General features: G+C 57.2%; 1 protein-coding gene across 1 annotated transcript; it reads left to right on the top strand.

Moving 5' to 3' along the window:
- Positions 1–25,719, top strand: CALB2 (calbindin 2). Its single transcript, XM_081108220.1, has 11 exons — positions 1–190; positions 11,292–11,368; positions 12,941–13,030; positions 14,987–15,067; positions 18,505–18,561; positions 19,341–19,418; positions 19,888–19,943; positions 20,217–20,256; positions 20,418–20,471; positions 21,224–21,295; positions 25,065–25,719. Exons 1-11 carry the CDS (start codon positions 97–99, stop codon positions 25,179–25,181), a joined length of 816 nt encoding a protein of 271 aa, XP_080964346.1. The 5' UTR covers positions 1–96; the 3' UTR covers positions 25,182–25,719.
- The last annotated feature ends 2,009 nt before the right edge of the window (positions 25,720–27,728 follow it).

Below are 27,728 nucleotides of genomic sequence, written 5' to 3'. Positions count from 1 at the left end.
TAAAGGCAGCGTGGCGCGCAGGACCTGGCCGAGCGAGCGCGGAGTGCAGTGCGCAGGGAGAGCGCGGTGCCGCCCGAGGTCTCTGAGCCGCACGCCATGGCTGGCCCGCAGCAGCAGCCCCCTTACCTGCACCTGGCCGAGCTGACGGCGTCCCAGTTCCTGGAGATCTGGAAGCACTTTGACGCAGACGGTCAGTAAAGCTCCCAACTTCTGTGGCCATTCGACCCCAGGGGACCTGCGGTGGAGGGGACGGAGCGCTGCTGGAGGCTGGCAGGGGCACCTTTGCTTCAGGGGGCGTTTTGACTGCAGAGCCTGCTGCTCTCTGAGGGGGGGTGGGGGGGCCTGAGTTTGGGAGACATCCCGGCTGCTCTGATGACAACTGTCAGTAACTTTTCTGCCCCGACGTAGATGCCAGAGAGCCCACCGGCTTTTGCAGCCTCATTCTGGGCAAGTTGGTGCTTTCCCAGAGGAGGCCTGGGCTGGCCGGGCTCCCCGCGAGTCCCCCGTGCGTCCCCCGTGCCCCTCCATCTCATCTTCCCGCCTTGCTCTTCAAGGGAACGGCCTGCCTTCAGCTGCCCGCAGCTACAGGTCTCAGAAGCCCACTCATTTCTTTCAAGTTCCCCTTTGGTTGAATACCAGGTTAGCCCGGTATCTGTCCTAAGCTGGGGGTGGGGGGGCGAGGTGGGTGTCCTGAATGGAACCCCTTAGCCTCCCCAGCCCTGTCAGCGAGGGGCAGGAGTGGAGAATGGCACTGGGGCCCTGAACACCCACCCCCTGGGCCTCCCTGCCCATGTTCCATCCCCCACAGGCAGCAGGCATGCGGTGCTGCCCGCAGCAGCAGGGGGCAGGGTGGAGGCAGGGCCGGGTGCCAGCCCGACACGTTCCCCGTGGTGATAATCCTGGGTGCTTTGGGGGGAGGGCGCACACTGTTAAATGCCTTCAGGGGCCCACCCCCTGCTCGGTGTGGTCTTGACATGGGCTCACCCAGGAAGTGAGGCCTGGACTGAATGCCCTTTGCAGATGGCTCCCAGCACTGAGATCTCTGGGGTCTGTCCTCAGGCATAAAGGGGGCTCCCTCCCTTGAGAGGCTTCTGATTTTGCAGGAGACTTTTTCTCCACCACTCCAAAAAAACTAAGTGATCTGATATTCCTTCTCTGGGATCCTCCCTGGGGTGGGCATCCAAAATGTTCCGGCATCTCAGACCATCGGCAGGGTGGTGGCGAAGCGTGTTTACCCCGGGACTGAGATGGGAGTATGGGAGGCAGAGGGAGGACCCAGGGGTGGCTCATTCAACTCTTCCCCTCCCCTTCCTCAGCTTGGCAGGGCCGGGGTGAGGGTGGAGACCCAGCGGCCCTCTGCCCAGAGCTCTGGGGAGTCAGGGGTTAATATCTGGGGGTGCTAAAGAGCGACGTTCTGTTCCCTGGGAGCCAACTGAGGAAGCTGGGGGCGCAGAGGACTGGGCATGTGATGTGTGGGTTCGGACCGTGATCTCCCTCTGACTGACTGCAGGAGGTGGGTCGATGGTGACATCTGTGAAATGGGGCTAAGGAGGGCCGGTATTCCCAACCCCTGGCTGCTGCCCTGGGACTTGGTGAAAAAGGCTCCAAGAGCTGCTAGCCTCCGAGTATTCCAGGGGACAGGCGCATTCCCTAAGGTGCTCCTGCTGGTTCATCTGCTCCAGAGACGTGCATGACTCAAGGAAAGCTACCCAGTGGCCAAGGTTACACCACCGGCCTCCTGCCAGATGAGTCAGCTATAAACAGAGGACTCCTCAGTTCCACTCTCCCCCTGTCCTCCTGGGGACGACCCATCGCGCTCTCGATAAGCGTGCTAGTCCTTACATTTATCGGAGACCTGGTACTTTGCAAAACACAGTCGCACCTCCTTGCGTTCCACACCGTGGGCCTGCTGGCAGACCGGGGTCCTCGTGTGTAAATGAGGAAACTGACACAGAAGCGACTTCTCCAGGACCGAGCAGCAAGGTGGAGGCGGGGCTGGCGACCGGCCACACCTGGGCCCGCTCGGGTGTCTGGACACCTGCTTTGCCTCCCTCTTGCCCACTGGAGAGCCCCTGGCCCAGCCCCAGAGGTGATGGGGTTCCTTTCACCCCAGAAAGGGGTCCTGGGGTGGCTGGAGCATAGCTACGCTGCAAGGAGACTCCAGTCTTTAAAGCCAGGGAACCCGTGGCTCCCTGCTGCTCCCAGGTGAAAGGGGAGCTAAGTGCTTGCTTCTTGCTTATCCACCAGGCACCCCATTGCCCTCTGAGGTCACGGCCTCGGGCAACCCCAAGGAGGACCCGGGGCCTAACAGAGAAGGCAGCAGAGAGAATTTAAATGCCTGGGAGCACAGAGGTGGTTTAAACTGGAATTCCACGAAAGGACCCAGAATTCAGCTGTAACTTTCCTACCCGTCCCCCCTCCAACACCAGAGCCTGCCAGGGAGCTCGCCCCTCACCCCTCGCCCCTGAGGTGTCCCCTGCCCGCCTGGGTTTCCCTCTTCCTAACTCTGGCTTCTGTTTTCACCTTGGGGTTTCTTCCCCGAGTCCCACCGCTGCTCACACACTTAAAGAGCGCAGGGAGGACTCCGCAGAGGAGGGTCCCAGGAGTGAGCTCGCTGGAGCCCAATTAGCCACAGCCACCAGGGAGAGCGACGCCCCCCCCCCCCCCCCCCAGCTCTGCAGTAAACAGAGACCAGGAGGCACTGGGCTCTGAGGAGAGCGGGCTGGGCGGGGCTCTGACCCGAGCTCGGCCATTCCCAACCAGGAGGCAGAAGCATCATCCTGGTGACTTTGCTCAAGGAGTTACATTTTTTTCAAAATTATCATTAGCCTTTCAGTCGAGAAAGGAAGGGGGTGTTTGAAGAGGGGGAGATCACAGAGCAAGGAGGAGGGGGCAGGAATCCTGTCCCCTAGTCCCCTGTCCCAGCCCCGGACTCCTCCACGGAGGTCAGCCAGGGTCATGCATTTGGGAGGTTCTGATGTCAACTCTCAAAAGCAGCCAAGCGCGCCCTGTGCCTCGGGCAGGCGGGGGGGGGGGGGGGGGGGGGGGCGGGGGGGGGGGCTGTGGCTCTTCCATGCTGCCCCCCTGCTCGGAGGGACCCTTCGGTGGCCTCACCTGTCTGAGCCCGCTCTACTTGCTGCCCGGGCACTTCGTCGTCAGGAACTTTCTCGCTCTGCAAGATGCAGGCGGCCCAGGGGTGACCAGCTCAGAGCTCACAGGGGCCACCAGGCTGCTATCCCACTGACGACCAGTAGGTGGTTCGTGAGGAGCCGAGCTGTGGCCTCGCCCTTTGCCCTTTGGAAGCGACTGAGCTGGGTCCCCTCCCAGAGGTCGGCGGCTCCCAGGCCAAGAAGCAGTCCCCTCGCGCCGAGAATCTACCCATGTGCGTGCCGTACGCTCAGGCGTGTGCACAGTTCCGTGGGCCGGGGCTCCCTTACCCAGTACAGGAAATGTGGGGGGAACGGGCTTCCCCAGGGAACAGAAACGCATCGCACTCCTCACCGACATCGGGCCGCCGGTGGAAAGGAGGCGGCGCTCTGGTCCCGACGTGGAAAAATGTCCACGGGGCAGCCTTCAGGTTTTGAAACTAGCAGAACGCGACTAGAGTCTGAGCCCGTCTTTGTCATTCGTGGAACAGGTATGCTGGGAAATATTCCACAGAAGATAAGAGTCGCTCTCCCTGCAGAGTAGAGGAAGTGAAATTAAAAGGAGTTTTATTTTCTCAGTTAATTTCCACAGTGTGTGACATACTCACAAGAGCATGTGTTTCTTGTATACTCGGCAAAACAAGAAAGATATGAAAGAAAATAATTTTAGGGGCACCTCTCCCTCCCCCGGGAAGAGATAGACACATACGCCCATCTCCAGGGCGGGAATCCGCCCAGGCTCTTGGCCGCTTGTCTGCTTCCCGGTGGCCTGGCGACGCAGGTGCCTCAACGCCTCTCTCGGCTCGAGCCTCATTCCTCACCTGTGTGGCCCCAGAACTTGAAAAGGGGTGACAGGAAGGACTAGAAGGAGCTGCGGGAAGCCCCTGTGTCTCCTCTCGCCTACACCCAGTCTAACAACAGGACCTCCCTCCAACCACCCCCCCCCCCCCATCACCGAGGACACTTCCAGCCCCGAGTGCCTGGCCCTGGTGGGGGGAGGGGAGGTGAACGCCAGCGCCTCTGGGGATGGGGGGGGGGGGGCCGCGGCCGGGCAGCTGCATTGATTGGATATTAAATATTCAACGGAGGCTAGTGGCCCCCTAAGAAGGAGCATCCCAAACAGGGTTACGGAATATCTGGCACATATTACGCATTTACACAAATCCTGCAACGTTTGCGACGCAGTAGTACTGTGCTATTGATCAGGTTAATTGCAGGATTTATAGCAATGATTGCTTCTTGGCACCCTCAGGTCAGAGGCTCTGGTTCGGGGAGCCAGGGCCGAAGTTGTCCGAGGCTGCCCTCACCCCTGTCAGGGTGTCTCCGTGGGGCCTGTCTCCTTTGGGGCTGGTGTCAGGGTCTGGGCTCCCTGGGAGCTTCCAGGACCTGCCCCACCTGGGGAAGCCCTAGAATTAGTACCCCAGCGCCGCCGCCGCCGCCGCCTTCACCCCGACGCCCCACTTGTTTCATGAACAGCGCCCTTCGGTGTGGAGCGCCCACGGCGCCAGCCCTGAGCTGGTCGCCCTCCGAGCAGGCCCACGCCCTGCCTCTCTGCGGAGGGTGGTTGCGCCAGCCTGGGAGGCAGCCGTGTCTGGGAAGAGCTGGGGCCCCCAGCGGGGCAGCCGCAGGGGCAGGTGTTCACAAACAAGGTGCTTCAGCCGCCTCCCCAGGCGGCCACCAGCCCAGCCGGCCCCTCCCTGCCGCTCGCCTGCTATTCCCCTCTGAACTCGAGCAGTTTCACTAGCAGAGGCCCCGTGGGGGAGGCTCCAGGGCCACGGAGACCCAGGGGGGGAACCTCTTCAGTTCCCAGGGGCCAGGATGAATAGAGCAGCCTGAGGCTCCGCAAGCAGGGCCTGGCGGCTCTCCTGGCCCCTGGCGGCCCGCGCCCTCCTTTGCCCAGCCGGTCCCATCTGGGGCCTCTGGCTTTGGCTCTCTCCCCTCCGCTCTGGCTCTCTGCGGTCTCCCCTCCGCTCCCGCCCAATCTGCCCCATCCTTCTGGCCTCGCCCACGCCTGGGAATCAGCCCAGCTCTAGCTGCCAGCTGCCCACAGGTTCAGGGGACCCGGCCCAGCTCAGAGCCCAGAAGCACAGAAGCAAAGTCAAGTAGCTGTTTACGCTGGGATCCCCACTGGGAGAAGGGGGTGGTGTGTGTGTGTGTGAGAGAGAGAGAGAGAGAGAGAGAGAAACCAAGACATATACAGATATGCACAGGGGTCGTGCCTGAGATAAATAGAAGGAAACAAGGCCATTAGCTGTGACTAAAGTCTCCCCGCCCCCCACTCCCTCCAACATGGGGTGCATAACGCAGGCTACTCACCTGGCAGGGTGCGAGGACCTGGCGGGGCGGGAGTGGAGAGCTCTCTGTACCAGGTGGGCATCACGCACCGTGATATCACGATTGGGGCAGAGCCTGAGGAAGCCAGTCTCCCCCCTGAAAGGGTGACAGCTCGGGCTGGAGGGCAGGGGGCGGCCTGCCTCTTCAGAAACTGGAACCCCCACAGCCAGTCAAGCGGCCTGGCCTCCTGTGCAGCTGGAGGAGGAGCTGCCTGTCTCCCCTCCTCGGTTGCTCTGACTTAACTATGCAGCACAGAGGCCCACAGACAGGTGAGCTGCACCCGCCAGCACCCAGCCAGCGGCTCTCCAGGTGCGTCCGCACAAGGGCCTGTGAGCACAGGTGTCTGGGCCTTATGAGAGCAGACTGGGTGGGAGCCTCCCTCCCGAAGCCTCTGGCTCGGCAGGTCTGAGGTGGGACAGACAATCTGCCTGTTTAACGAGCCCCCCCCCCTCGCCCCCTGTGATGCCGCCGCTGTCAGGCCCATACCACACTTTGAGGAGCACTGGTCCAGGCCCCTCGAGTCAATAGAGATGGGTCACTTGTCAGTACAAGACCCAGGTAACCATCTCGGGGCTCACACCAGCCCCCAGCCTCCCCTTGAGTAAACGCCAAAGGCAAGGTCTTCCTATGAAGATACGGGCGTTGGGAAGCAGTGTCCTCAGACGTGTGTGTTCCCACGCAGTTAAAATGCAGATTCTGGTTCCGCAGGACGGGTGGGGCCTGGGATTCTGCATCTCCAACAAGCTACTGTTCCACAGACCACAGTTTGAACAGCAAGCCCTTACCCTGCATGCCCCACAAGGAGGATTGAGCCGTGACCCAGGTATGTGCCCTGACCAGGAATCGAACCGTGACCTCCTGGTTCATAGGTCGTTTGTTATGGGGCGGGGCCACAACATTAGTAACAAAGAAACAGAATTTCCGGAGGATGAAGCCCAGAAATCAGGATTTTAAAAAGATTCCCAGGTGATTCTAATGTGCAGCCAAGGCCGAGAACCACTGCCCTACAGTGGTCGGCAAACTCATTCGTCAACAGAGCCAAATATCAACAGTGCAACGATTGAAATTTCTTTTGAGAGCCACATTTTTTAAACTTAAACTATATAGGTAGGTACATTGTTATTGACTTAATGAGGGTCCTCCTGAGGCTTAGGAAGAGCCACACTCAAGGGGCCAAAGAACCGCACGTGGCTCAAGAGCTGCAGTTTGCCAACCACGGCCCTAGACCTACTAAATCAGGATCTCCGTTTTGATAAGACCCCCAGGCCACTCTTACACACCTTAAGGTTTCAGACACGCTGCTTGAAGCAGTTCTGACCCCCGGCTGCACATTAGAGTCACCTGGGAAGCTTTGAAGACATGCCCACGAGAAGGCCTCGCCTCATCAATTAAGTCAGAAGCTCTGGGGATGGGGCCCAGGCCACAGTGATGTTTTAAAAGCGCCCCAGGTGATCCCTGCCAGGCCAGTGTGGCTCGGTGTCAACCTATGAACCAGGAGGTCACAGCTCCCTTCCCGGGCAGGGTCCATGCAGGTCGCGGGCTCCATCCCCAGTGTGGGGCGTGCAGGAGGCAGCAGATCCATGATTCTCTCTCATCATTGATATTTCTCTCTCTCCCTCCCTCTCCCTTCGTCTCTGAAATCAATAAAAATATATTTTAAAAGCTTCCCAGGTGATTCCAACACAGCCTGGGCCGAGAACCAGCCCCCTAAGACAGCTGTCATTGGGCCAACGGGTGTACAGCCAGCGGGTGGTTCAGAGACCTTCGGGGCAGAGTATAGAAGTGGTGCTTCCACTTAGGGACACTTCACATTTTCCAGAACGCTGTCCTCACATCCCCTCGCGTGGCTCTCATACCAGCCGTAGAAAGGAGAACGGGCAGACGGAGTCATACCCAACTTAGAGGTGAAGAAATGGAGGCTTAGACACTAACGTCACACAGACAGTCGCAGAGCTGATGGTAGAATTATACGTCTAAGTCAGGCTCCTCCCTCCTGTTCCATTCCTAGAAAAGCTGTGCTCACGTGTCCCGGGTAGGCGTCTATCCACTGTGATCGCAGCGTCCTTCAGCCAAGGCCTTCCGAGTAGCCATGGTCAGATAAATTGTAAGGAAGTGCTATCTCACTTTCAAGTCGAGAAAAGTGAGGCGCAATGGTGGTGAAAAATGGTAGCAAGAGTAAACGACGGCCCTGGCCAGTTTTCTCCGTCGTTAGAGCGTGGGCCTGAGGACCAGAGGGTCACGGCTTTGGTTCCCGATCAAGGGCACGTACCTCAGTTGCAGGCCCGGTCTCTGGGTGCATGCAGGAGACAAGCAATCCTGTGTGTCTCTCTCACATGAATGTGTCCCTCTCTCTCCTTCTCCCCCTCCTCCCTCCCCTCTCTCTCTAAAAAAAAAAATTGATTTAATTTAAAAAAGGCAAGAGTAAACTAAGGAAGGGTGCAGGGTCCCTGGCTCCCACCCAGTCCTCTCTTCATAAGGTTCACAGAATAGGTTTGATAGAGGTTAGAGGTGATGGTTGCCATGGTAACCACCTTCCTGTAGATACCCATCCACATGAGATTTGCTTGGTGGACAGTCACCATCCCCCCCCCACCCCAATCCCATAAGAAAGTACGAGGGTCATAGAAAAAGCAAACCACTTCCCCAGTGCTGAATGCCTCCCTGGAAGCAGGCAGGCCATCCTCCACCCCAGCCTCGGATAATAGGCGCTTCCCAGGTGACGGAAGGGAGTTGCTCTGAGGGAGGCCAAAGGAGCAAGGCCTTATCCCCCCTGCTACCACCCCCCACCCCCCACCCCAGTGGTGGAGGATGCCACGTTGATCTTGTCTGGCGGCCTCCCCCCAGTAGACCATTAAATGCTCTTGAAAAATAGGCTCATATCTAGAACGTGGCTACAGCTCCCTGAGGTCCCACCGAAACGTTGAACTGTTCAGTTAAAAAATAAAGGCTTGTTCAATTGAACCACATCCCTGCCCCTTTGTTGGGGTCACAGGGAGGTGGTGTACTCCCGGCCTGGCAAGGGGGGTCACCCAGCCTCAGGAACCTCCTGCCACTGGTGCTGCTCGAGCCGGGTTCAGGAAGGGGCTGTCTCCAGTGGCAGGACCCCAGCTCAGCCCCTCTCGCCGCCTGGGACGTCACTCCTCCCTTTCTCCTCTCTCGGCCCAGAGGGGCCTCCCCTGCCCACCCCGGTTCGAGGCCCCCGGCAGGCATTCCAGCCACTTCCTAACACACTGGAGAAGCAGATGCACGCTCACTCAGGTGTCCACCCCTCCCGGCCCCGGCCACCTCTGAGGCCTCCACGTCACACACCTCCCAGTGCAAGCCCGGAGCCACCTCTCCAACCCCAGCCTCCCGCTTCTGGGAGCGGCACCTGGACCGGCCGCTTACCTCAAGCTTCCTGCCTGAGAAATGGGAGAACAGCCAGATCACTGCAGGGAGGGGCAGGAAGAGAAAAAGGACTTGTCCCTCCAACTCAAGAGTTATCATCCACTAGTGACTAACCAGTGACTAGTGACTAACTAGACCGTTCGGCCTAGAAAGCCCCTCCTCCTTCCTCTCCCGCCCTCACTCGGCAACTCTGGCTGCCCTCTCCCACCAGCTAGTAGGCACACACTCGTGACATTCCAACTCCCCCAAGAAGCTCTGCAGAACACCTTAGACCAGCGGTTCTCAACATTGTGGGTCGCGACCCCTTTGGCGGTCGAACGACCCTTTCACAGGTGTCGCCTAAGACCATCCTGCATATCAGATATTTACATTACGATTCATAACAGTAGCAACATTACAGTTATGAAGTAGCAACAAAAATAATTTTATGGTTGGGTCACAATATGAGGAACTGTATTTAAAGGGCCAGGAGGTTGAGAACCACTGCCTTAGAAGAGACATGACTACTCTATCTTGGTAGGAAGAGGGGGAGAGACTCAAGTCTCGTTACCCCCAATACAATCACATCTTTTCCCTGCAGACAAAAATACATCATTTATCTCACGTGATTCTTTATATACTCTGTGGCATCTTCTCCACTAGAGGGCGCCTCTAGAGTTATTTATTTGTAAGCTAAATTCTCCCAGAGGGCCAGGGGACTCCCCTATCCTCCTCCATCCGTCCCCCACACCCGACCAAGGCCAGGACAAATGCTCCTTTAGTTCGTAATTCCATTCTCCCCTGAAGCAAGCTAGCTGCCACCCCCCTTTTCTCCTCAAGTCGAATGTTCTGCGTGGAAACCTTGTTTAACTGCTTTACATAAGATTTGGAACTTTCGGCCTGTGGTTTCCAATTTGCTGGACGTGAAAATGACCCAGGGAGCTTTAAAAAATAGAATCACCCCCCAAACCAATTACATCAGAACATCAGGGGGTAGGAGCCGGCCGTTCATGTTTTTTTAAAGATCCCAAGAGAGTCCAAATCAGAGCACGCAGCCTGGGGAGCAGTGCCTGGGGCCTGCCTCCCCACCCACCGACCCTCCTCCCCATCATGGCCACAGCCCAGGCCAGTGTACCTTGTCTGTGGATTCAGCTCACGCAGGTCTCAGGGTCATCTGGAGTTCAAGACTTGAGAACCTAGCGGACTTCTCACTACTTACGTCACCTTGCCAGTCAGGCACTGACCTTGGGACCTGATCCTCAAAGACACTTTGTATCTTATACGCAGGGTCTGGTTATTGAACGCAGACAATAGCAACATTTACAGTGCGCTCGCTCATAATGGGTTGGGCGGTGGAATTTACATCCAAAATCCCACTTCATTAGCAAAGCCCAGACAGGTAACCTTCCCAAAGTCATAGAGCTGGTAAGTGCAGCAGGAACAGGGTTTGAACCTGGGTCCCCAGACCTCAGAGCCCCTCTATCCCTCACTCTGCAGTGGGTTGCCCCCCCCCCATGCTTAATCCCTGTGACCCACTCTCCCGGGTGCCCCCATCCCCCAGGAGGGATCCTCGCCTTCCTCTTTTCACTCTTTCCTTTACTTACCAGTTTCCTGCAGCTCTTGAAACAAAATACCACAAACTAGGTGGCTTAAAACAACCGAAATGTATTCTCTTACAGTTCTGGAGGCTAGACGTCCAAAGTCAAGGTGTCAGCAGGATCGTTTCAGGCTCCGAGGGGCAATGCATCCCGTGTCTTTCTCGTGGCTTCTAGGGTTGCCGGCAGTCCGGGGTGCTCCTCCGCTTGGAGATGCTCACTCTGATCCCTGCCCCTGCCTGCACATGGCCGGCCTCCCTGTGTGTCCGTGTTTCCCCGGGGCCTTCCTATAAGAACATGTCATTGGATCGAGGGCCTGCCCTAGTCTAGTATGACCTCATTTTAACCGATTGCATTGTGGCAAAGAGCCTGTTTTCAAATAAGTCACATTCTGAGGTTCCAGGTGGACACGCATTTCAGGGGGTCACTGGTCAGCTCCGTACACCCTCCCAACCCCAGGGACCCAAGTGTTGCTTCTGACCTCGTTCAGGTGACTAGGGCTGGCCATCTGCTGACAAACCCTGTCCCAGCTCCAGCTCCTGCTGCTTGCCCAGCTGCTAAGGGACAGCTCCCAGCTCCTGCTCACCTCGGTGCTGGCCCAGACGCTGGCCCCGCCCCATGTTCCCTGACTACTGCATGTGTACCCCAAAGACGCACCGTCTCTACAGCTGCAGATGCCTGAGGGCAGGACCCACATCCCTAACGGTCTGGGGCTGGCCAGACACCTGCTGGTTGACCAGGGAGGAGGAATTCTCCGTAAAGCCCCCCACTTCCCCACTGTACCCCCCTCCACTGGTCTTAACTCTTTAGCTGTGAGGTTAAGTGCTTTTTGTCTTTGCTATCTTTGCAGGAAATGGGTATATTGAAGGTAAAGAACTAGAAAACTTCTTCCAAGAACTGGAGAAGACAAGAAAAGTCTCTGGCATGGTAAGCCCAGCCCCCTCTCCCATTGTGTGGGATTTCTGTCATCTGACCATGGCTTTTTTTTTTTTTTTTTTTACTTCAGAGAGGAGAGGGAGGGAGAGAGAGAAACATTGATGATGAGAGAAAAATCATTGATTGGTTGCCTCCTGTATGCCCCCAACTGGGGATCAAGACTGCAACCCAGGCATGTGCCCTGACTGGTAATTGAACCATGACCTCCTGGTTCAAAGGTTGATGCTCAACCACTGAGCCACGCCAGCTGGGCTGACCATGGCTCTAAGCATTGTCCCAAGCTATGCATCCCATCCGCCAGCCTGACAGCTCTGGTCTCAACCCTTAAAGTTTTTCTTTTATTTGTAAGGATTTTTAAAAGATGGACTACTCCCTAAAAAGAGTACCATGTCTCAGCATCACTGGATGTCTGGGACTGAGGGATATTCATGAGGGACAAAGGATTATCATGGAGACTATCCTGTGTATTGTAGGATGGTTAGCAGCATCCCTGGCCTCTACACACCAGATGCCAGTAGCTCCTTTCCAAGTTGTGACAATCAAAAATGTCCCTGGACATTGCTACATGTCCCTGCCGGGGGGGGGGGGGGGGGCGCAAATCGTCCCCACTGGAGAACCACTTTCCTAAACAACAAAGGCTGGCATCCTCAGCAAGGGCCTAGAGGAAAATGGGGGATTGCTCCAAACCAGCATCTGAATCAATGGTACTGGCTGGCCTCGTGTGCGGAGGTGTCAGACCACCTCCTTAGCCGCCAGAAGTGTCTCTGAATCTTATCCCCGCCCCTGAATGGCAGGGATGTTGTTCCCCGTGCCAGCCCCGTACTGTGGAACTCACTAAAGCTTTTTGGAGGAGCGTCTGAAATATTGGAAAGGTGAGGTGATTAGAACCAGGCCTGGTCCTCAAATATATGGAGTCAGACCCACTTCCTCCCCCAGCTCTGGAGGGTCCTTTGGGGGTCTCTCTACCGCCCGCTGCTGCGTGTCTGTTGGCCAGTCCACTGCTTATTAGCAAGTCTTTGTGGAGCAGTTCTGGTGATGAGTCACAAATCCACCACTGAGCTCCTGGTTCAAAGCTCAGCAGAGGGCTCCCGTGAGGAGGTGGTCCAGGCAATGGGCTTATGCAATGGAGGCGATGCAAGGGTTTATCAACAGCTTCCCCATCGCCCCTCGTTACCAAGATAATGAAGCCTGGATCAGAGACAACACGGGCCCCACAGCTGACTCTGGGATCGCGGTGTCGGTGGAGGAATTTGTTTTATGAAGGGCCCCAAATCTGACAGCCTTCCTCAGATGGCATCAGGGGTGGTTTTCAAGTCTGTCAACTACAGTCTCAATTGACACCCTCCCAGGCTGGTTGAAGTCCTTTCAAGTCCATAGAGCAGCTGTTATGTGGTAGAAAGAATGCTGGCCTTAGAAGCAGGAGCCATGAGTTCATGTTCTGTCTATTCTAACTGGTCGGCCCCAAGAGAAGTCACTTCATCTCGGCTTCCGTTTGTGGGTAGAACAGGCAGGCTCCTCACAGGGGACCCAGTGGCAAAATCAGCCTCCTCTGTCTTTCCACAGACGTCCAAGAGTGACAACTTGGGGGAGAAGATGAAGGCGTTCATGCAGAAGTATGACAAGAACTCGGATGGGAAAATCGAGATGGCGGAGGTGAGTCCTGCTGTCCTGGCTCGGAGCTCTGCAGGCAGGGCCATGTCACCTGGGCCTCTCCCCGGCACAAGCACCCATCTAGGGACCTAAATGAGGCGGTGACCTTCAAGCCCCGCCCCCAGCCTGAGCACTTGGGCTGACCCAAGGGGCTTTTCCTGTGTCCCACAAGGAAGGAAGCAACAAACGTTGGCCTAAGACAGGGATGAAGACCTCAGATGCTCTCAGGGTCCATCAGGTTTTGTAAACGTGTGAGGAGCCCAGCTGAAGACAGAAGGGAGGGTGAAGACTGGGGAACCAGAGAGTTTGTGCCCCGCGTAAAGGCATCCAAAGGCAACATTTTTTAAAAAATGCAAATTTCTTATAATATAGGGGTGTGCAAAAGTAGGTTAAATTACCAGCCATCATTACCTAAAAGATAAATCATAAGGATATGAAATAATAACAATAATAAGACAAAGAACACAATAATAAATCAACAATAATATAAGAATAAACTGTTTTTGCATACTCACAACTGTAAACCTACTTTCGCCCACCTCTGTATATATGGCATGTATACTTTGTGTGTAATATACTTTACGTATTATATACACATATGCATTTATATGTGAATAGCTATATACACATTGTTAAAAGATAAATTGAGGCATATTAAAAAAATTCAAGAGTTTTTTTTTAGCAAAGATCTATTGAAACTGGGTAGCGCCAAACTGGAAATGGTTAGGAACATTCCACCAACCGGAGATAAGGAGCTCAGATCACCTGAATGAGGTCAGAAGCAACACTTGGGTCCCTGGGGTTGGGAGGGTGTACGGAGCTGCCCAGGGACCCCCTGAAATCCATGTCCACCTGGATTATAGAGACAGAAGTGAAGCAGATTTTGACAAGTGTTTGGGGATCGTGGGTCATACAGTCCCTGTCGTAACTCTTCAACTCTGCACTGCCATGGTGGCCCAAAAGCAGCCGCAGACAGTGTGCAAATGCATGGCCACGGCCATGTTCCCGTACAAGTTCACTGACAGGTTTGACCCAGGAATCACAGTTTGCTGGCGTCTGGCTTCAACTACGATGAGAAAGGCCGTGGGTAGGGTTGGCTCCAGGTGGAGGAGGCCAGGTCTCCAGCTCTGCTTCTCGGCAGTTCCCTGGGCTCTGTTCTCGGCCCCTAAAACAGCTCCATCCTCGGGCTGGAGGCAAGCTGGCTGCCGCAGTTCCAGGCATCACATCGCATCCAGATGCAGAAAGGGCTCCTCTCAGTTGGCGCCTCATAAGAGCAAGGAAACCTTTCCCAGGCGCACCCTCAGCAGACCTCCCCTCACATGTCCTGGGCCAGGACTAGGTCACCTGCCTACCCACAAGCCAATCACTGGTGAGGGAAGTAAGATTAGCACATTTACCTGAAACTAATCAGGATTTGCCTGTGACCCCGGATGCTGGCAGCAAAAGGCCGGGCAGGGAGGGCTTGCTGCACAAGACTCCCGGCACTGTTTTAGAGTCCGTCGGGGTATAATTTACATACATTAAACCTCATTGATTAAATCGACTTGAAGTGTCAAATTCTGTGAGTTCACACAGTTATAGGCAGGCATGTAATCACCACCAGATCTTGATGGTGATTTCAGCATTTCTCTCCCCCCCAAAGGTGCCTTCGCCTGGTGTGGGCCATCAGATCACCTTGCATATCCTAGGAAGTTATGTGTTTGGAACCATCCATTCAGTACGCTTTTGAGTCTGGGTCCTTGGCGCCACCTTCTGTCCCTCCAGCTGGGGTGACAAAGACGCACTTCTCCGAACATCCGTTGCCCCTTCCAAAGGCTGCTCTCAAGGAAGGAAGCCAAATGTGACTCCCTTGCTGCCTCGGCCCTGGCCATTTCCCATTCTTCCTAAGGGGACGCCTGCTCTGCTCCCGGGTAGGGGGCAGGGCCCTCCCTAACGATGCTGTCGCTCTCTGACCCGCAGCTGGCGCAGATCCTGCCCACCGAGGAGGGCTTCCTGCTCTGCTTCCGGCAGCACGTGGGCTCCAGCGCGGAGTTCATGGAGGTGAGGCTGAGGCGCCGCCCTCTCCGTGTTCAGAGCCGGGCCCACCCGCACGCCTGGGCCTGGGCCCTGGGAGACGCTCGGCCCCTTGGAGCGCAGCTACTCACAGAGTGGTCCGTGGACCCGCACCATCATGGCGTGCTTGTTAGAAGCACTGAGGCAGAACCCAGGCTCACGGGGTCCCCGGTGCTGTGTGCACATGAAAGTGTGAGGAGTAAGGCAAGAAGCAAGCCGAGGTCAAGTGCACTTGGGAGATGCTGTGTAAACGCCAGCTCCCCTTTGGGGGTTTCGTATTCCGGGCTCCAGATCCTGCAGCAGAGAGACCCTGGCAATGGGTTTGGCTCTGGGATCACCCGCACTGTCTTCCCACTCAGTGCCATCCCTGTCCCCCAAGGCCAGGGTTCCGAGGAGACACGTGGGGAGGATGGAAACGCCCAGTGAGAATTCCAGTTGCCCGGCTCTTCCAGGTTTGCTCTGTGACTGGTCTGGGCTTCACTGGCCCCTGTTAAATGGGCGTTACTGTCTGCACAGTAGAAAGTCTTTAGATCAGTCAAAGAGGACACCCAAATGCAAGTGCCTTTTGAGCCATATTCAACCAACAGGTTACACCAAATGATACTGCTGATATTTAACCATTTTTTTAATCATAAAAACTGGAATTCCCTATGGTTCCACCAAATATATGACTAATCCTGATGGCCAGCAAACCACCAGCTATTCCTCGCTCTTTTTCCAGGGCTCTGCACCCTGGCCGTTCCATGTATGTGTCCCCGGAAGGGAAACTCAACCCAGGCCCCGCACACCCCGCACCCCGCCTGCTGTGATAAACAGTGACTGGCCTTCAATTCGACCGCGTTGCCATTCGCCCCGTTAAACCCATTTCCAGCCGCCAATCACCCCCTCTCCGTGAGTCGCTGCCTCAAAGGACTGGGGAGCTAGCCCCAGCCCCACATCACAGGGGTTCCCCACAGACGGCTGGAACGTGGGTTAGAAATAGCCTGCTCAGGCTCGGGGGAGCCTTTTCCAGTGGCAGCTCGCCTGAGCATCAGAGGATTGAATTTTATGGGGCTTTAGAAGGTTGTCTCCAGATGGCAACATTCCCCAAGTTGGTAATTGACATTCTGGATTCTGTCCTCAGCCCTTCTCTTGCCTGTTTGGGAGAGGAGGTGCGGGGTGCGGGGTGGTGGGGGTCGGGGAGGTCTGCATAGACTTTAAACCTGTCAGGATGCTGCTTTTGAGAGAGTCCATTTTTCTGTCTATAGAAAAGGCGGTGTTATGCCTGACGGTTCCTTTGGCCTGGATTCCATCTCTGATCTGGAAAATGTGGATGATGGTAGCTGGCAGGGGGCAGAGATGCTTAAAGAGGAGCAATGGCCCCTCTGTCTGTCTCTCTCAGAATTAGTGGTTTCTGTGTAGTTGACATCATTCCATACTCTCGCCCGCCTTTATCTCCTAAGCCCCAGCATAACTGCTGAGCCAACACCCCCCCCAGTTTCCGGGGACCCCACCATCCTCCAGCAGCACCGCTCTTGGGGGTGTCCATTGGTTCCGCTTTTTTCCGCTGGAAAGATGAAGCGGTCCCCTGGCAGCCCTGGAAGCTAGTGCTGTCAGAGGGCGCCCATCCCGCTGCTCAGCACAACATTTTAATTTCTAATTTTAGTGACACCGCGGGTTTCTTTGAGATTTCACAAAGCCCAAGCCTCTTGAACTCTTTTCCTTGAACGGGAAGAGAATAATGACACGCTGATGGATGAGCACAAAGTGCTGGAGGGCAGAGACGTGAGAGCCTGAGGGTGGGGGTGGGGCGGCTCCCGGGAGGGAGGGGGGAGGGGGGAGGGAGGGAGGGAGGGAGGGAGGGAGGGAGGTTAGGCTGGACCTGCTGGGCTGTTCTCACTCCCAAAAGCAGGCAGATGCTTTGCTGGGTGCGGTGGGTGCCCTGCGAAGGTGGGCTCCCTTCAGGTTATCCTCCCTTTAGGCATTTGGGGACTGTCTGCCTTCCTCCCCCTATACCCCCCTACCCCCCTACCCCCCACCCCCCCACTCCCCCACCCCATCCCCCGTCAAGACCCAGCCTAGATGAACTCAATTCTGATGCACTAAATGCATGCAGGCAGCTGGTGAAGTCATATTTGAAAACCTGCATGTGTTTCTTAGTGCTTCCTCAGGGGTGGGGTTTTTGCCCCCCCCCCCCCGAGAATATCCTCTCCCCTCATTAAATACCATCAACCCCCATCATCTGGGGTGTGAGCCACACTGCTACTGGGTCCTGCTCGTGTCTAATCACTTTTCAAAAATCAGGACGGGGGTGGGAGGAGAGACCTTTCTTAGGAAAAATTTAAATTAAAGTCAGAAGCAACTTTCTGGAGCCACTACTGTACTATGGGGATCGTACAACCTTGTTTGCTGGAATGGAGGAAAGACCCTAAAATCTCTATAATCTCTCATCATCCCGACAAGGAAAGGATGATACAGAGAAGTGGGGGCAGGAGATCAGATCGAGGAGAAGCATGAGCGCTCGCTGACTCTCGGAACGGCGAGTGTTGCGGTGTCTCTGTGTGCAGCTGGGGAGAAGGGAATAAAAAGCAAGACGAGGAAACTTGAGAAAAAAATCTAATAAATATGGTCAGGCACCAAAATAGATGAAGTACTTAGAAAACAGGCTCCTCTGGGTCTTTTGTCACAGATCCAGGCAGCCCCCTGCCCCAGCCCCCACGGTATCCCCTCCTGTCCACCGGGGCACTTTGTCCACAGGCACACGCCTACCCCTAAAGGTGGGGTCACCCTCTCTTGAACCATATGGGTTGAGCATGAGAGAGGGATGGTTTCCTAAAAATAATAATAATAATAATAATAAAGAAAAGAAGGCTTTTTATCAGAAAGAGGTATGTGGGCTGTGGCCTTGATATAGTCCAAACGGATCACACTACCAGTTCTGCCCCACCGTCAGACACGGCTGCCGCGTGCATCGGGCTGGGGGATGGAGGAGGGAGCACAGTGAAGAGCAACCCAAGCCTGTTCCTGCCCCTTCCAGAGGGTTCTTACCCTTGCTCCCAGCCTCCACCCAGAAAACCAGAAGCTTTCAGAGCAGGAAAAGGACACCCTACACACTCAGCAAAAGTCAGATCCGCCAGATCCTGGCACCAGCCCTGGTGGGAGCTGCTCACCTGCTTAGAGGAGGACCCAAGGGAGACCCGGACCTGCAGCCAGTGAGAGTGGGGAGGCCCTGTCCCCCCAGTTGTCTTCCAAGACGCTCTCCTGCGCGTCCTCATGTACATACAACACGGGCAACGGGGCCAGGCCGCCTCCACCTCCCCACCCGTTGCACCGTTCTCCAATAGCAAGCTCACCGGGCCCATTAGCGGACGGAGGGAGGCGGAGGGAGGCGGAGGCAGCTCGCAGGGTTGCGAGGGCCTTGCGAACAGGTCGGCCTTCCGTTGCAGGCTTGGCGGAAGTACGACACGGACAGAAGCGGCTACATTGAAGCCAACGAGCTCAAGGTAGGATGGGCCTCGAGGAGGGTGTGAGGGGACGGAGAATGGACTGGGGCCAGATTGGGGGTGGTCTGAGGACCCTGGGGAAGGAGGAGACATTGGGTGAGGAACGCGGATTTGGTCAGTTTCAGACCAGTGATGGCGAACCTATGACACGCGTGTCAGAGGTGACACGCGAACTCATTTTTTTTTGGTTGATTTTTCTTTGTTAAATGGCATTTAAATACATAAAATAAATATCAAAAATATAAGTCTTGGTTTTACTGTGGTTGCAAATATCAAAAAATTTCTATATGTGACACGGCACCAGAGTTAAGTTAGGGTTTTTCAAAATGCTGACACGCCGAGCTCAAAAGGTTCGCCATCACCGGTTTAGACTCAGGTCTGGCTCCGGGCAGCCGAGTGAAATCAGTACCATGGAGCTAGAGGGCACAGAGTTCAACCACACCCCACTGCCCCCCACACAGTGCCCGGACCGGCACCCTAAGGCATCCCCAGCGATCGGCCTCTGGCTTGTCCGTCTTCCCCTGTATTCCTCGGGGACCAGGGACCCCAGGCTCTGCTTAGCCTGGGTCCTGGGCTCTCTGAGGAGCCAGAGCCAGTTTCCAACGCCTTTTCTATGGGGTGAGGCTGCGCCCAGGAGTCACCTCCAGGCCTCCAAGGCCACTCCACAAACGTGAGAGGGTTTGGGGATTTGAGGGATGCAACTGTGCTAATGGCAGGAAGGACTGAGCCATGAGGGACTGGCGGAATCGGGAGCTCTGAAGGGGGCTTTTGCATTCCAGGGATTCCTGTCGGACCTGCTGAAGAAAGCCAACCGGCCGTATGATGAGCCCAAGCTCCAGGAGTACACCCAAACCATAGTGAGTGGGCAGGCGGTCCCCCCTCCCTGGGGGCGCAGGACACGGGGCCAAGCCACTGAGATTGTGGTTTGCAGAGTTCTGTGGGCTGATCCTTCGGGCCCCGGTGAAGTGACCCCTGGTGGCAGCTGGAGAAGGGACTCTAGCTCCTGGCCCCCCACAGCCTCTCTCTGAGGCTCTCACTGAGACCAGGAGCATCTGTTTCCATGACAACCTCTGCAGCGCTGGAGAGGATGAACTTGGAGAGGGTGGGCCTTCGGGGCTGGCCTGCTGTCCCCTGCGGCCTTCTTCCTGAGGCGGGGAGAGCGGAACAGGGACCGAGTCCCAGCTGTCTCTCCCCAGTGACCCATCCAGACCAGGCTGGCCCCCGGCCCCCGGTGACCTCAGGGGAGGCATGAGCCTGCTCCGCCCGCCTCTCCATAAGGGGAAGGTCAGAGCGAGTAACCCCAGCATCTCTCTCTGTCCCCAACAGCTGCGGATGTTTGACTTGAATGGCGATGGCAAGCTGGGCCTCTCGGAGATGTCCCGGTAGGTGCCCGCCCTCCGCCCCAGCGCACTGTGCCCCCATCCCGACTCTCAGATCCCTCAGGGGGGCAGGGGACAGGTCAGGCCTCACGAAGCTCCATGCAGAGCCAGATCGGATACACCTCAGTGTGTCTGTCTGCCTCTCTTTAGAACTTTCCACTAACTCCAGATTAAGTGCTCAGCGATCGTTTCCATAACTACAGGCTCGGCTCCTGCACCCCACCCGGGTGCGAGCTGTTCTCGCCTCTAACCTCTGCTCGAACGTTTTCTTTCCAGACTCTTGCCTGTACAGGAAAACTTCCTGCTTAAATTCCAGGTAAAAGAGCCTCTTTGCTTTTCTTGGTTCCTCCCTTCTTCTCATCCCTCTGAGCCTCACCTTCCACCCTCCTGCCCCCCAATACACACACACACACACACACACACACACACACACACACACACATGGCTTCTGCTTCTCTAACACCTTGGACCTTCCAGGGCATGAAGCTGTCCTCAGAGGAGTTCAACGCCATCTTCACATTTTACGACAAGGTACGAGGGAGGACGGTGTGGGGTGGAAACCTGGAGGCCCCATCCCCAGGGCGTCCCCTGCCAGAATGGCTCCACTTGGTCCTTAGGAACAGACGAGCTGTTGGGGGGCAGCTGGGGCCGTGTGGTTTCTTCCTGTCCCTTCTGATTCCCCGCAGCGTCCTCGCTGTGTGAGAAGATAAATGTCACCGCGATCCATGGCCTGTGGAACCCAAGGCTTGGGTGCCTTAAAGGCCCAGAGAGAATCGTTGGTGGTAGAGCGTCTGTTCAGAGCTGGGGTGTGATAGGGTGTTGGGGGCCAAAGGCAGGAGGTGCCAGGACCGCTCTCCTGCCATCAGGTTCGGACACCAGGTGTTTCTCTGGGACGTAGGGAATGAGAGGGTACCACCACCACCACCCCCCCTTAGCTTCCCCCCGCCCAGGAGACTCCCAGGGTCTCTTCCTTATAACCGAAGGGTTGGGGGTAAGCTTCAGGGAGCCCCAGTCTTCATCCTGGCATCGTATTATGGGATGTGACACTCGGCTAAATGCTCCCTGAACCTCGCTTCCATTTCAATGCAAAGGAAAGACGCCCGCATGAAGGGCTACCCAGAGGGTGCCCTGACGCGTCCGCTCCTGACCGGACTGGTGCAGTCAGAGCGACTGTTAGTTTGGCCCCACGGGGTACGGGGGAGGTCGGGAAGCCAGGGGCGAGCCTGCGGCTGGCCGTGGGGCTGGCGGCTAGCTCTGCACTCACGCCCTGCGCCCGCCCCCAGGACGGCAGCGGCTACATTGACGAGGAGGAGCTGGATGCCCTTCTCAAGGACCTGTACGAGAAAAACAAGAAGGTGAGCCGCGGGCCGGGCCGGGGAGGGGCCCCGGAGGGCACCACGGAGGGCACCGTGCTCCCCTCTGACCAGCCACATGAGGCGGGACCCCCCCACCCCCGGTTGTTTAGGCTGTTGTTTTGTCTTGTGCCTGTTTGAATAGTTGGTTGATTGGCTTATATTTCTTTTCTGTTGAACTATGGTAAATACCCAGCATAAAGCTCGCCATCTTACCCGTTTCCGCGCACAGCTCAGTGCTAGCAAATGCGTGTATGATGCTGTGCAACCACCCGCACCCGGAGCTCTCTTCATCCTGCAGAACTGAAACTCCATTCCCATTCAACAGCTCCCAGCCCTTCCCTCCCAGGCCCTGGCAGCCACATTCTACCTCCTGTCTCCATAAGCCTGACCATCTAGGGACCTCGCATGGGTACAGCACACAGTATTTGTTTTCTTGTGCCTGGCTTATTTCACGGAACACCCTCCAGGTCCGCCTGTGTTGTAGAAGGCGCCAGAATCCCCGCCTTCTGAAGGCTGGCGAGCCCTCCCCTGTGTGTTCACACCAGTACGCTCCTCCCTCCTCCGCGATGGCACTCGGGTGGCTTCCACCTGGTGGCTGTGTGGGTGACTGCTGTGTTGCCTGGCCCAGCACACGGAAGTGCCGACCACATTGCCAACAACAACAAGAAGACTTTTTTTTTTTTTTACCCGAGGAGAGATTTTGGAGAGCAGAGCCCAGTGGGAGGTGAAGGTATTCTGAACCAGTTCACGGCAGAATCTGCAGCTGGGCAGGGGGCTAACGGGAGCCACAGACGCATTTGTTCCCTCAGAGAAATTTCGGAGCCTGGGCTCCTTTCCTTTGCTGGGTCTGTTGCCCATAGGACAGACCCCAGGAGGCCTCCCTGCGTCGCCTCAGCTGGGTGCCCAGGGGGGAGGGGTCAGGTGTGGGGGGAGGGGTCAGGTGCCCCCGGGGGGGGGGGGGGTGGTCAGGTGCCTTGTCGGGGGAGGGGTCAGGGGGACCAGAACCAGAGGTGAGGCTTTGCAGCCACCCTCCTTCACCTCCTGGAAACGTCTTCCTCTGAGCAAAAGGTTGGCTGTTGGCTGTTTCCTTTCATTAGAAGGCGGACGCTCTGCAATATCTTGTGTGTGTAACTGCCTTGGCTGCCAGGCAAGAGCTACATTTACTGCCCATTTTGGGCGGGGGGGGGGGGGGGGGAATCATTGCAGCCTCTGAGTCCGCCTCCCTTTCTGATTGCTTTCCGGCCTCTCTATCTGTACCCTGAGTATCACCCTCCATGCCTTTCATCCCACATTTATTTTTCCTCGGTGGTGCCCACAGCTGCCTGAAAGGGGCCGGGAGTGTTTTCCTAGGAAGGAGGAGCATTCCCCAAGTGTCTGGACATGGCAGGCTTTTTCCAGGCACCAGATTCTAGGGGGAAATTATTGACGCGCTTCCATGTACCAAGGAGAGTGGGGCATCATAATGTCAAGTCTCTTTACCTGTAATTGTATCGATGAGGCACGGACGTTCTCCATCTGGCCCTGCCTCGCGCCCGAGGTGATGGGCCCTGAAGGCAGGCGTCCACCCTCCGGCCTGGCCTGGGTTTCCTGGTCATCGCCTGAGAGGCTCTCTCGCCACCACCGAAGGAACTCCCAGGCGGCACAGGGTCGCTCAAGATGGGGAAGCACAGCGTGAGTCAGATGCTGACAGTGAGAAAACCGGGGATTCGTAAAGTTGTTTCCCTGGGCGCCTTCCGCCTGCAGCCGGCTTCGGACCTGGCGCCTGGGGACGCAGAGAGCCAGTCCGTGGGGAGAGAGCTGCGTGCTGGGAGAACTGCCCCCGAGCTGGGAAGGCGGCTGCTCTTGGTGAACCCATGGGCAGACGCAGGTGCCGTTTTGATGGAGCAGGGGCTGTCGTCTGTTTGCCGAGCGGAATGATGTTGGCGGCTCCTGGGGGACAGGCGGATGGGATCAGGCGTCTGTCTTACCTCCTAAGGCAGCTGCCACGCGTGCCGGGCCTCCTCAGCTCCAGCATCTCCTATAGACACAGGACGCCGACAGCCCCTCCCTCGAGGCTGCCGCCTCCTGATGCCGCACTGCACGGGGCGGAGGGGTGTCTGCTCAAGCTGGGAGTTCGTATTTGGGGTCCCATCCTTGGTTCCTAACTCAGGCACATCCCACTGTTATGAGGGACCTCACAGCTTCAGGGAAGATGTCCCCCAAAGCTGGAGAGGCCTGCAGAGTGCCTGTGGGTCGGGTGCCCCTGACAGGAGAGGGTGCCCAGAAACAATGCTGAAAAGGGGGAGACTGAGGCCAGGTGAGCCAGGTGGAGAGAGACACTCCGGGACTCGGGGACTTGGGCTGTTTACGGCTGTGAGCTGGCCAGTCCTTTGGTACATGCCTTAGCCTTATAGCTCGGTTTGCTCCAGAACAAAATGGGGATCATGACCCCTCAGCCTAGAAGGAGAATTATTCTTGTTATTCCTCACCTGAGGATATTTTCCCATCGATTTTTAGAGAAAGTGGAAGGGGTGGAGGAAAGGAGAGAGGGAGGGAGGGAGGGAGAGAGAGAGAGAGAGAGAGAGAGAGAGAGAGAGAGAGAGAGAGAATCAGTGTGAGACACATGGATTGGCGGATTGGCTGCCTCCCACACATGCCCAGACTGGGGCCTGGGATCGAACCCACCCTTGACCGGGAATCGAACCTGAGACCCATCCGTGTGTGGGCCAACACCAGCCCGGGTGAAAACTATTCTTTAAAAAATATCTATGGACATTTTCCATACCAGAGGAGGAGGAGGAGGAGGAGGAGGAACGACAGCTGTCTAAGTGACTTTACAGTGTTGGAGATGACGTTGCTGTATTCCAGACCCATTGGCTGTTTGCATCCAAAGCAATGACTACAACGCGGGGGCAGACACACCTCTGAAACTGCGGGGCGCTGCAGGCCTCCACAGAAAAGGCCAGCATCTCAGTAAAGCCAGCCATAATCTTCTTGCTGGTGGAGAGTCTTGCCTTCAATTAAAAACAAACAAAAAAATAACACCCCACATCTGTGAAGCGCAATAAAGCAAAGCGCAATAAAGCGGGTGTGCCCGGTCCCCCGTAAGGCGTGCCCAGCGCTGAATGCTGCCTCCAGGCACCACGAGGCTGTGGGCTGTGGGCGTGTGTCCAGTCCACAGTCCCTGTCATCGGAGCCTCCGAAAGCCTCAGGGAGCCCGTGAGCAGGGAGAGCTGGCCAGCGGTGCTGCCTGAGGACACGGGTCAGAATTCCTTAGGTAAACGGGGAGGCTTAGGAAGTGTGTCCAGGGGCCTGGAGGCAAGGTCAGGGAGCTTCCCGGGCACCCTCTCCCTCGCCCGCAGGGACACAGAGCGACAAAGGCGGCCCGTGGCGGGGGGGGAGGGGGGGGTGGCAGGACTTGTAGAAGTTGGCACAGGTGACGGCTGTCATCGCCATAGCTGCCCTTTTTGGGATCCGTGCTCCGAGTCAGGTACGGAGCTAAATGGTGTTCACATCCGCTGCCTCGTCTAGTCGTCGCGACACCCCCCGAGGCGAGGGCCCTGAGTGTGCCCATTCCACAGGCCAGGCCGCTGAGACTCAAGCAGCATCCTTTCCCCGAAGCAACGCGCCAGCGAGTGAAGAAGGGCTTTAGGCCCGCGCTTTGCACCCCTCTGAGCCACCCCCACTGCGATGGGACCCGCGGCAGGGCCCGCCCTGTGCTGTGAGTGAGCCGATGGGGTTTCTGCGCGGCCGCCCCTGAGCCGGCTCTCACCCTCTCTGTGTCTCCTAGGAGATGAACATCCGAGAGCTCACCAACTACAGGAAGAGCGTCATGTCCTTGGCCGAGGCGGGGAAGCTCTACCGCAAGGACCTGGAGATCGTCCTCTGCAGCGAGGCCCCCCTGTAGAGGGGCCACCGAGGCGGCCTCTCCTCCCCCCAGACCCTGCCCCGCGGCCCTGACACCCCTCCCCCGACCCCGGGATCTTGGGCGCTCCTCCCCACGCCCCTGCCACCTGCAGAGCAGGAAAGGAGAGACTAGGATGGGCAGCTGACAGGCCCCCGGAGCTCCCCTCCAGCCCAGCCCTGGCCTGACCAGCTCGGCTCTGCCTGCAGGGGGCACCAACCAAGCCTGAGAGGTGGGCAGGGCGCGGTGTGGGGGTTCCCCGGCTTCTCTTCGCTGTGATGCATGAGCGCATTTGCTGTGTAATTTAGGCTTCTGTGTCCAGCTGGGTGGGCCCTTCCCTCCTGCTCCCGGCGCCTCCCCGCAGGCCACCGCCCGCCCCACACTTGCTGATGGTGTAGCTGTCCCCTCAGAGCGCCCGTGTGCGGAGGGCACCGCCCCTCCCGTCTTCTCCGCTCAGCATGCTCCTCTCTCCGGGCTTCTTGTCGTCTTGTTTACCAAAGAAGAGTTTACAGTCAATAAAGTGGAAACGTCTGCAGGTTGAGCGCTCAGCTTCTCTCTCACCGGCTCGCCGCACCTCCTGATGAGGGGGGGCCTGGGCTCCGTGGGTGGGGAGGGGCGTCAGGACCCCCAACTGGGGCGCAACCACTGGAAACAGGGCGTAGGACCCCAGAGCTCTGGGCTTTCACTTAGGAGTCGCTGCCTGCCTCCATCACCTGTCACTTCTTTGCGCCTTGCTTGTTCCTCCATCTCCGGGATTGTGCTAAACAGTGTATCTGAGGGGTTTCTCTTAACCCTTTGGCGAGGTGCTGGGGTTGTCTCCTCTGCAGAGACAAGGAAACTGGAGATCATAACGAGCCCCGAGTCTCGCGGCCAGTTGGGGCCAGAGCCAGGGCACGCCTCCCGCAGATCCGTTCTCTCTCTACAGTAGGGAGGCCACGGGCTGAGGTACAGTGGGATGGAGTGATCCCCCCAATCAGCCGGGGGTGCGGGACCACCACCAACCAAACTTCTCCTCAGAGGGCGCTTCGCCTCACGACCGCCCCTCAGATGCCCCCCCCCCCCCCCGCCCCGTGTGGGACGCGCTCAGCCTTCGGGGCCACGGGGGTCTCTGAGATGCAAGGGTAGAGAACTGCTGTTTTTAATGCTCTCGCTTATTGACTGTCTATAAGGTGCGTTTGACATTTCCTCGTTCGAGCCCACAACCATCCCATGAGATGGGTACTATTTTCGGATGGATAAATTAAAGTTCAGAGGCATTAAGTAACTCGTTCAAGGTGATACAACTCCTAAGGGGCCGGGCTAGGACTCAACGACAGGCTGGGCTGACTCCGAGGTCACCTTGGGCGCTGTCCTCTCTCTGAGGGCCAGGAGCCCGTGGGGAGCAATAGGCCGCCGCGGGGTGGGTGTGGCTGGGTCGGACCTCAGCCCCCCTCCTTCCCGGCCGTTCTGCTCACAGCCCGGACGGCGCAGCCCAGTGAGCCGCCGTCTGACCTCCGTCCCCCCGCCCACGGCCGCCTGGGCCAAGCGTGGACATGTGGCCAGCGAGAGCCCCAGAATCTCGGGTTGAGGCCCAGCGCTCTCGGTGGGACAGGCGGTACTGAAGCTAGTTGGTGACACAGCCCCGAGGGTCAGAGGTGGCACATGGCAGTCCGAAACCAAGCCTGGGCCCATGCTGGGAAGAACAGAAACAATGACAATCAGCAGAAACAGTGGCACCAAAGCCAGAGGGAGCCAGGTCATAGGGGGGAAGTGCAAGTCAGTCGAGAGAGGGAGACGTGAGAAATAAAGCCCAAGGCCCGGCTGGCGTGGCCCCGTGGTGCAGCATCGACCTGTGAACCAGGAGCTCACAGTTCGATTCCCCGTCAGGGCACGTGCCCAGGGTTGCGGGCTCAGTCCCCAGTGAGGTGCGTGCAGGAGGCAGCCAATCCATGATTCTCTCTCCTCATTGATGTTTCTCTCTCTCTCTCCGCCTCCCTTCCTCTCTGAGATCAATAAAAACACATTTTTTTAAAAAAAGAAAGAAAGAAAGCTCAAGGACCAGACAGGACCGGCTAGCGAAGGGCCCTGGGCCCACGGAGGGGTTGGGATTTCACTCCTTTTCTCCGGCTGCTTTGTGACGCCTCCTTCTCCTCCTTTCAGTCTTGGCCCAACTGGCACCTTCTCAGTGAGGCCGGCGGCCCCTGTTCCCCTTTGCCCCCTCCCCCCAACGCCATAGCCCCTCCAGGCGTCTCTTTCTCCACAGCACTATGACCCCGGGCCCCGTGTGCGTTCCGGCCACCTGCCCCCCAGCACCCCACCCCACCCCACGCCCAGCTAGAACTCCCTCAAGGGGGGTGCTCCCACCCTATCGCTCTGCCAACACCTGCTCTACCCACACTCCTGCTGATTGATGATTCTCTCTCTTCATTGATGTTTCGAACTCTCTCTCCCTCTACCTTCCTCTCTCAAGTCAAACCTCCTCCTCACCTAGGGCCCCTCAACTCCCCAGAGCAATGGCCCCGGAACACGTCTGAGCCCTAATCCCCGGACGTAGTAAACCCACTGTTACCC

The sequence above is a fragment of the Myotis nattereri genome, assembly GCF_964212035.1.
Source record: "Myotis nattereri genome assembly, chromosome: 15".
Lineage (NCBI taxonomy): Eukaryota > Metazoa > Chordata > Mammalia > Chiroptera > Vespertilionidae > Myotis > Myotis nattereri.
Note: the sequence above shows the minus strand (reverse complement) of the source record. Positions and strands in the feature narration are given on the sequence as shown.